This window comes from Microtus ochrogaster, chromosome 19 (assembly GCF_000317375.1).
Source record: "Microtus ochrogaster isolate Prairie Vole_2 chromosome 19, MicOch1.0, whole genome shotgun sequence".
NCBI lineage: Eukaryota > Metazoa > Chordata > Mammalia > Rodentia > Cricetidae > Microtus > Microtus ochrogaster.
The window spans coordinates 5,016,283-5,026,034 of NC_022021.1; the positions used below are offsets into that span (position 1 = coordinate 5,016,283).

General features: G+C 45.1%; 1 protein-coding gene across 2 annotated transcripts in view; it reads left to right on the forward strand.

Annotated features, from left to right (window-relative positions):
- Positions 1-4,618, forward strand: part of F2rl1 (F2R like trypsin receptor 1) — a 10,161-nt gene extending 5,543 nt beyond the window's left edge. For both annotated transcript variants that reach the window (XM_005356465.2, XM_005356464.2), the window contains one exon: positions 3,510-4,618. In XM_005356465.2, coding sequence (XP_005356522.1) covers positions 3,510-4,618 — 1,109 coding nt within the window. The remainder of the gene's footprint in view (positions 1-3,509) is intronic.
- The last annotated feature ends 5,134 nt before the right edge of the window (positions 4,619-9,752 follow it).

Sequence of the window (9,752 nt, forward strand, 5' to 3'; positions counted from 1 at the left end):
GGGCTCCCGTCGGTGATCTCCACACTCCACAACCGTGAGGAGCACATTTGTTGTGTATAAGTCACTCTCTCTCTCTCTCTCTCCCTCTCTCTCCCTCCCTCTCTCTCTGTGTGTGTGTGTGTGTGTGTGTGTGTGTGTGTGTGTGTGTGTGTGTAACATGTCATGGTACATGGGGAGAACAGGAGACAACTTGTGGGACTTGTTTCTCTCGAGCATGTGCGTTCTGGTTGGGAGTCGGCTGGGCAGCCTTTACTCATGGAGCCTTCTTGCTGCCCCTACTTGCTCCTTCCTTATCTCTTTGTTACATCTGCCCAGATGTACTCTGATCCCGATGAGGTCAGAGTCCACTCCAGCAAGGCTTCTTCAGTGTGTGATGATCTCTTGTGACTATGGTAGCTATAAACAGGCAATGTCTAGGCTTAGACTCCCTCCTTTCTAGAGAACATAATGTAACTTTCTTTAAGAACTGAAGACAATTGAGCGTCCTTATGAGAACTCTGAAATCTCAGCCACTGCCTTCAGAAGCTCAGGTAACTCACTGTGTTGCTTTGAATGAGACTGTCCCCCAAAGGCTCAGATATTTGAATACCCGTTCTCTAGTTGGTGGCGCTGTTTAGGGAGGTGTGTGACGTGTGTGTGTGTGTGTGTGTGTGTGTGTCTGTGTGTGTGTGTGTCTGTGTGTGTGTTGCTGGAGGAAACATGTTCCATGGGGCAGGCTTTGTGATTAAGAGTCTCCGCCACTTTCAGTTTTCCCTTCCTGCTTCCTGCTTGAGTTTGAAGATGTGAGCTCTGAGTTTCCTGTTCCTGGCTGCCTTACCTGTAGCTTCTAGTCGTGGCCTTAGCTGTGATGTTCTCTCAGAGTGACAGAAAAGGGACCATTACACCCCCAGAATTAGTGCCTGTGGGGCTGTTTCTGGCCGAGATGCCTTTGTGGCTGAGTGGGGTCCCCAGGCTGCTGCTCACAGGGCCCAGCTGTGCCACACACCACCCTCTGGGCAGCTGTGAAGGATTTACAAGATTCTCTTACATCTCTAAATGGCTTGCAGAATATGTTGGCACTAATATAGGTGACCATGTGAATTAGTGAAAAAGGAGCTCATTTTTAAAAAGGCAACTTTTAATATTAAATTAAAAATTTTAGAAATTCTGTTTGAGAAGGTGTGGGGGGGGGAGTCCATGCAGATGGGTTGATCTCTATGGTTGCCAACATATGGTATCAGTTAGGGGTAGTGGGGCGTAGTGAGTAAAACCACGGATTCTAGTAATGAGCTAACTAACTCTAAAGCGTCATCTCCTTACCTACAACAGTTTAACTTTTGGACATTTCTCAGCTCACTGATCTTTGCTTTTGTGTCTCTATCTGTAAAAAGAGGACATAATAGTACTACTTGTGAATGTGATATAGGTTCCATGCATATAGCACAGTACTGACAGCAATAGCAGACTCACAGTGTATTAGCACTAATGTGTATGATGACCGCCGTGGTCCTGTAATTCTTTGTGGTTGTATGTGTGACCTTTGGCACTCATGGTTCCAGTCCAAGGTCCTGTAGAAATGAGGAGAGGAGCCGGGGCTATGGATCCCCCTCAGTTCTCCCAGGGAGAGAGCCAGAGACAGGTCTCCAAACTCAGGCTTAGGAAGTTACACTGGGCCTCATGCCCAGGCCTCATGAGGCCCCACAGTACATGACAGACAAGCAATCTACCAATTGAACTACATCCCCACCTCCTTAGGAATAATTGTTTTAGTTTTTAATTAATCATTTAATTAGAGACAGGGTCTCTATGTAGACCAGGCTGACCTCAAAACCACAGAGGTCCACCTGCCTCTGCCTCCCAAATGCTGGGGTTAAAGGCATGTGTCTCTATTCCCAGCTTTATTTTAATTTTTAAAAGTGCTCTTTTTGGAAAGCTATAGAAAAAATTGAAATGATAGAAATATATTTATGTTGAATGAATTTATTCTCCCAAGCCGCCATGATGAACAGTGGCAGAGAACAACACATTCACTCTCTTGGCTCTGACGTGGGGAGGTCTGGCATGGAGACGGTTGGGGAGGAGCCTGCCCATACCATCTCCGTGTCTGGGTGGCTGCTGCCAGTGTTGGTGTCCCTTGGCTTCTTCCGTCAGTATTCCAGTCTCTGCTTCTATGGCCACTGCTTTTCTGTGGTGTTTTCTCCTTTTCTCTAGATCCCATCCGGCTAACTCTTACATCTGAATTCAACCCATTTCCAATAATCTGTGTATCACCGTGTGGTTGTGGCTTTACCAAGTAAAGTTCCATCCAACTCCAGCGAGCCTACATGGCTTCCCTCTGACCCTAGAGCTAGTGGGCCAAGCAGTGATTTTAAATAATATAGTTTCTGTGTGATTATTTCGGGGCTGAGCGCTCGGGAACGAACAAGCGGCCTCCTCCTATGCACCTACGCACCTCAGCTTTCTCAGTTGCTGAGACTGTGGGCATGTGCTCTCACACCCAGGGTTATCTGTGATTCTGAATGATTAAGTCATAGCATAGGAAGAACATCCTGAGTTAAAGCCTGCTGTTACATGCTTGAGAAATCAGAGCACACGTTGTCGTTGGTACAGTGATACTCAAAGGCTTGCTGCCAGCTGAGTTGCGTGGGAGGGTGTTTCTGGAGCCAGCACAGAAGTAGGGAACTCCTGCCCATTATAGTAAAGTATTTCTTGTGGGTGGACAAGGGGCTGCCCCAAGGTCCTGAAACTTCCCTAGGTTGGTCTCTGGGACCGGGCGTGGCTGACAATCAGGCTGGATTCTGGAGTAAGGCCAGAGTAGGCTAGAAGGACACTATAGAATGGGAAGAGAGGCAGGGCTTCTTCTTGTTACAACAGTGGCTCTCAACCTGTGGGTTGTGACCCGATTCAGGGTCCAAAGACTCTTTCACAGGGGTTGCATATCAGATATTTACATTACAATTCATAACAGTAGCAAAAATGACCTTTATGAAGTAGCAATGAAGATTTTATGGTTGTGGTTATCACAACATGAAGAACTGTATTAAAGGGTCACAGCATTAGGAAGGTTGCACAGCACTCGAGACTCCAAAAGAGTTATTCACAATTCTAGGCTGATTTTTTTTTTGAAAACTAACTGACTCATCAAAGACTCTATGGATGTATAATTAAATAACAGAAAGATGGAATGTAGCTATTTTTAAAAAATAAGTTATAATATCATCAGCCTTAAGATTCCGAGAAGTCAGTGTTCTACATGCAGTCCCAAACTCCCACAGTTTAAAAAAAAAAAAGGAGTCTTATCTCTGGGCCTGAAAATGCAGCTTAGGGGTGGAATACTTGCCTAGCATGCAGAAGAATTAGAACTCAACTGCTGCCAACCTGCCCTGCCCAATACCGTCACTCAAAGAAAATATTCTTAATCCTCTAGTAGCATCTGTCTGTATCTGTCTGAAACTTTTCATTGAAGCAAAGCAGCGCCATTGTTGGACCATTTAACCCTGTGCTGACCCTGCTCTCCTTTCTCTGTCCAGGACCCAACAGTAAAGGAAGAAGTTTAATCGGCAGATTGAACACCCCCCCTCCAGACTCTGGGAAAGGGGTTACAGTAGTAGAACCCGGCTTTTCCATCGATGATTTCTCTACATCCATCCTCACTGGGAAGCTGACTAGTGTCTTTCTTCCGGTCATCTACACCATTGTATTTGTGATTGGTTTGCCCAGCAATGGCATGGCCCTCTGGGTCTTCCTTTTCCGGACCAAGAAGAAACACCCTGCTGTGATTTACATGGCCAATCTGGCCCTGGCCGACCTCCTCTCTGTTATCTGGTTCCCCCTGAAGATTGCCTACCACCTGCATGGCAACAACTGGACCTATGGGGATGCCCTTTGCAAGGTGCTGATTGGCTTTTTCTATGGCAACATGTACTGCTCCATCCTCTTCATGACCTGCCTCAGCGTGCAGAGGTACTGGGTGATCGTGAACCCCATGGGACACTCCAGGAAGAGGGCAAACATTGCCGTTGGTCTCTCCCTGGCGATCTGGCTCCTGATCTTTCTGGTCACCATCCCCTTGTATGTCATGGACCAGACCGTCTATATTCCAGCCCTGAACGTCACCACCTGCCATGATGTGCTACCTGAGGAGGTATTGGTGGGGGACATGTTCAATTACTTCCTCTCCTTGGCCATTGGAGTCTTTCTGTTCCCAGCCTTACTTACTGCCTCTGCGTACGTACTCATGATCAAAACCCTCCGTTCTTCCGCCATGGATGAGCACTCAGAGAAGAAAAGGCGGAGGGCTGTCCGACTCATCATCACCGTCCTGGCCATGTACTTCATCTGCTTCGCTCCTAGCAACCTCCTGCTGGTCGTGCACTATTTTCTCATTAAAAGTCGGGGCCAGAGCCACGTCTATGCCCTCTACCTGGTCGCCCTCTGCCTGTCGACCCTCAACAGCTGCATCGACCCCTTTGTCTACTACTTTGTTTCCCAAGACTTCAGGGATCAGGCTAAAAATGCGCTCCTCTGTCGAAGCGTCCGCACCGTCAACCGCATGCAAGTCTCCCTCACCTCCAGCAAGTTCTCCAGGAAATCCAGCTCTTACGCTTCTAGTTCAACCAGCGTTAAAACCTCCTATTGAGCGGTACCCGAGGATGGCGAGCCTGCTTCAAGGTGCGCGTGAGAGGGGCGGAGATGTCGTGACATGGGGCTGTCATTTTCTAACCAAGCTGGTCTCAGCACTGACCACAAGCATGGGTGCCAGTATCAGAATTCTGCTCTCTGATGTCCCGGAAACTCAGCGACCCTAGAGAAACCTACTTTGTGGGAGTGACGAGAAGGCAGAAATCCAGCCACACGCAGGAGTTACACCCGACAAGACTAAGTTTCTAGCTGAAACATTTTTTTCTCCATCTGGGGCGCGTCACCTCCTTGTCAGGGCCCGAGGCCCTCATACAGCTCCAGGCTGGTTGACTTACTTTTCCCTTGCCATGCGAAGACTGTGACTGAGTTCAAACCTGCAACAGAGAGCTTGCTCTGGACAGTAGACTCCAGATGTCCAGTGGTTCATCAGAGCCCCTGGGGATCTTGTTCAGCGTGCAGGTCCCTCAGCTTCAGTAACCAGAGCTCAGACACGAGGGGGCCGCCGTCATATCTACAAACCTCAGTGATATCTACCTGCACAGAACCATGGAGTCCAGTGCTGCTTCTGCTCACGGGGGCAGTGATGTTTGAAAAGAAAAACCAATATTTGCCTGTTGGTTTATTGGGATTTTCAGTTCCTTTATTATTCCTTTGTAGCTTTGTATGTCTTGTTAGTCAAGAAAAAGAGAATGAGGATCTTAAACATGTAAATAAAAATTTTGTATAATTTTTTTTTACTTACATCATTGTGGGTAATGGAATATTTTACCAACTGCAAATAACATTTACCTCGTAGTATTTTTTTTAAGTCACTTTTTAAAATTGTATCATGCGAACAATTTTCATGATAATGCATCATCATAGCCTCAGTTCCTCTCCTGCTCAATCGTGTTCCCTCCCCCACACACCTCCTTTTCCCTCCGGCCACCCCCACTCCACCCGCTGCTGTCCCCCCATTTGCTTTCAGGTACCATTGAGTATTTTTTTAAAAAACTATTGTTGTAATATTTAATGTCCGTTTTGGCCACTTGTTATCAAATATGGAATTAAAGTCTGAAGATCTGCCTGGAGAAGAGAGCAGACAAGAGGTGACAGCCATTGCAGCGGTACATGACTCCCGACTTACTCTATGGACTGGCTGTGTTTGTAGCTTTAAAAATTATTTTGTTGTATGACTGATTTATAAAGAATACATGGACTTTTTTTTTTTTTAAAAAAAGCAAACTTTTCAGCTGTGTGTTTATTTGTGTGAAGGAGGGATAAGGGGAAGAAGGGAAGAAGGGGAGATCCTGCCATTCTAGACATGGTATAATGCTCAAAGCACACACATATACAAACACCTTTTTTAAATTAATTAATTAATTTACTTTTTACAGTTGTTCTTTTGAGAAAGGGTTTCTCTGTGTAGCCCTGGCTGTCCTAGAACTCACTCTGTAGGCCAGGTCACCTGCCTCTGCCTCCCAATGCCGGGATTAAATGCCGTCATCACCCACATTTTTTTAAACGCATCCCTTGGGGTCTAAACCTGGCCTCACACTCTTTTTAAATAAACGTAAAAATGTAGCTCATGTTGCTCTAAATGCTGACTTCTCATTTGTTAGTGTGCTTTAATTTTTTTGCCATGTAATTCTACAACTTGGCCTCCATTTTTAAAGGTTATAGACCCTTTAATAGTCCAGATATATCACAATGTATATAGTCATTTCCCTACTGGCTGGCCCCTTGAATTATGCTATCCCATGTTATTTTTTTTCTTTTTGACTATTTCAACATTATTACACTTTACATCTGTGTAGAGATATTATTGACATTCACTTTACTGTTATCGAGACTCTGTTTCACTATATAGACCTGGAACTTGCTTATGTAAACCAGGTTGTCCCCTTAAAACTCAGATCTGGCCAGGCGGTGGTGGCGCACGCCTTTAATCCCAGCACTCGGGAGGCAGAGGCAGGCGGATCTTTGTGAGTTCGAGACCAGCCTGGTCTACAAGAGCTAGTTCCAGGACAGGCTCCAAAACCACAGAGAAACCCTGTCTCGAAAAAACAAAAAAAAAAAACAAAACAACTCAGATCTGCTAGCCTCTGCCTCTGGGAGCTGGGGTTAAAGGCAGGGACCACCACAGTTAGGCAGCTTTGCTTCTTTTGCCCTTGAGGAGCAGCTTGGAAGCTTCTGGTCTTGAATTAGACCCTTGGTTGGAGATAGAAGGCACCGTGCCTTGAGCAGAGACGCCTTGGGTGTGACCATCTTTGGTTTTGTGGGCAGCACTGGTTGGTAGGAAGAATTGGAGTCTCAACTGTAGAGAATGAACATGTTGTACTCCCCTGGTTTATTTGCTAAGAGGGGCCCTTCATTTGAAACCGAATGTGAACTTGTTTTGCTGCTCAGGCAAAAATGTGAGGTTGACTTTGCTGAAGTAATTTACCTGAACATTTCCTTGTATTATTTTAGTTATTTGTAGCAGGAGTTTTGAAGTTGTGATTAATTTCCTGGTTATCAAGATGTCACAAACCCCGGGGCTATAATCACATCTGCATGCATACTTCAGTGATTACAACTTTATTTCAGAAACTTTTACCCTTTGAGAGGTTCTGGAAAGAACTAGAATATATTAGACTCACTGTTAGCCCTTGAGTTTTGCTGGAGAACTTGGCTGTCTTTTAGAAGTGAAGTTCTAGCTGGGTGTGGTGGCACCCATCTTTAATCCCAGCACTCGGGAGGCAGAGGCAGGAGGATCTCTGCGAGTTTCAGGCCAGCCTGATCTACAAAGAGAGTTCCTAGAGAGCTAGGGCTACACACAGAGAAAGCCTGTCTCAAAAACAAAAACCAAACAAAGAAAAAAGAAGTGAAATTTAGAGTCTATCTGAGTGAAAGGCAGGTATCCAGTGCCCTCTTGAACCCAGGTCTTGAGATGGGGAGTCAAAGCTCTCTCCACATCACTCAAGCTTCAAGACTTCAAAGAAATGGCTGTTATGTACTTTTGTATAAAGTGGGGTCACTGGGCACACACCTAAGAAATGCTATTAGCGAGGATAGTGCAGAGACTTTTGTGGTTTGGGTCTGAGCTACGCATGTCTTTCCCTGCTGGCAAATCTCGATTATTTCCATGCCTTTTTTTCCCTACTGGACAGAGTTTGGCCCAGACCAGAGTGGTGGGGTACCTTCTGCAAAAACCACAGACGGAGCCTGCAGGCTCCCTCCAGAGCTCCAGGCTAGCCATCATCACTCAGCAGCCATGTGCATGGGTTATTTGTCCCACAAACATGATGGCATCACCACATTATTAACTGCAAGTGGTTAAGTCAGAACTCCTATGTGAGCACCAGCTTAGTCATGAGGCCGAGTCTCAGTGAATACATGAACACTGAAAGGAAGAGCTAGAGAGGAAGCCGTAGCGATAGAAATGCCAAGTGTCTATCGCTTTCAGAGAGGAACAGGTTTTGGTTCTTGATACCAGCACTGGGTGACTCAAAACCACTGGCAAATCCAGTTCCTGGGTACCTCATGCCCTCTTTTGCACAAGCACACACACACACACACACACACACACACACACACACACTGCACATAACGTTCATGCAGATACATAGTTATTTTAAAAAAGAAATTCAGCTCTCTAGAATTTAGCCTACTCAAAGTTTTTAAAACATCCCACTCCAAAGCTGGACTTTGAGAATGCTGATAAATGAAGAAAACAAACAAACAAACAAAAAACCTGTCTGATGGCGCACACCTTTAATCCCAATACTCGGAGGCAGAGGCAGGTGGATCTCTGTGAATTTAAGGCCAGCCTGGTCTACATAGTAAGTTCCAGGACAGCCAAGACTATTGTGAGACCCTGTCTCAAAAAACAACAACAAAACGACAAAAAACAAAGCAACATGAGAAAATAAAAAGGACAGGTGGAAGTTGGAGAGATGCAGGACCTAGGTTAGGCTCCCAGAATCTATATTCGGTGGCTCACAACTTCATATAATCCAATTCCAGGTGATCTGGTGTTCTCTTCTGATCTCCATGAGCACCGAAAAATATGGTACACACTCAGACAACCAGGCATACATATACAAAAACAAGCAAGCAGACAAAAACAGGGCTCGGCAGTGATACTGTGTGGGTAATTCTAAATTTCTCATGGCTTGCATATTTGGTTTATTGTTTTGTCTTTTGAAATAGGGTCTCCATATAGTCCTGGCTTGCCTAGAATCTCTACATAGACCAGGCTGGGCTCAAATTGACAGAAGTCCACCTGCTTCTGCCTCCCAAGTGCTGGGATTGAACTACTTATACTATTTACTTTCATTTTGCTTTATTTTAGTTTAGCTCTGAGATAGGGTTTCACACCATAGCTCAGGCTGGCCTGAGAGTTACTACATAGCCCAAGCTGGTCTTGAACTCATGGCAGCCCGCTTGTTTCAGCTTCCCAAGTTCTGGGCTCATAGGAGAGGCCATCATATCTGTTTATACTTACACCTTGTCTTAGTCACTGTTCTCTTGCTGCGAAGAAACATCATGACCACAACAACTTTTATAGGAGAAAGCATTTAACTGGGGGCTTGTTTAGAGTTTCAGAGAGTTATCAGTATAGCAGAAAGCATGCGTGTTGCTGGAACAGTAGCTGAGAGCTACTTCCTAATCCTCAAGTAGAGAGAGGAGAGAAAGCCTGGGGCTGGTGTGGGCTTTTGAAACCTCAAAGCCCACTTCCAGTGATGCACGTCTTCCAATAAGGCCATATGTACTCCAACTAGACCACACCTCCTAATCCTTCTCAAATAGTGCCACACCCTGGTGACTATTAATGTATATGAGCCTATGGGGACCATTCTTATTCAAACTGCTGATATATGTATATGTATATGTATATATATTAGTTTAAAATTACAAATCAAGTGTTTTTTTTTAAAGAGTATACAGTGAAAAATAAAAAGCTCTTTCTAATCATCCACATCAGAACCCCAATTACTCTGTGTGCACTTTGGAATGTTCTGTGCAAGGACAAGCATACATATTGTATCCATATTCATATCTGAGTTATGCCACCTACTGATAATATTTAAGGATAAATTGCCTCAAAATTCAGTGGTTTAACCAAGCGCTTATTCACATGTAGTCTCTGAAGTCATGAATCCAGGAGC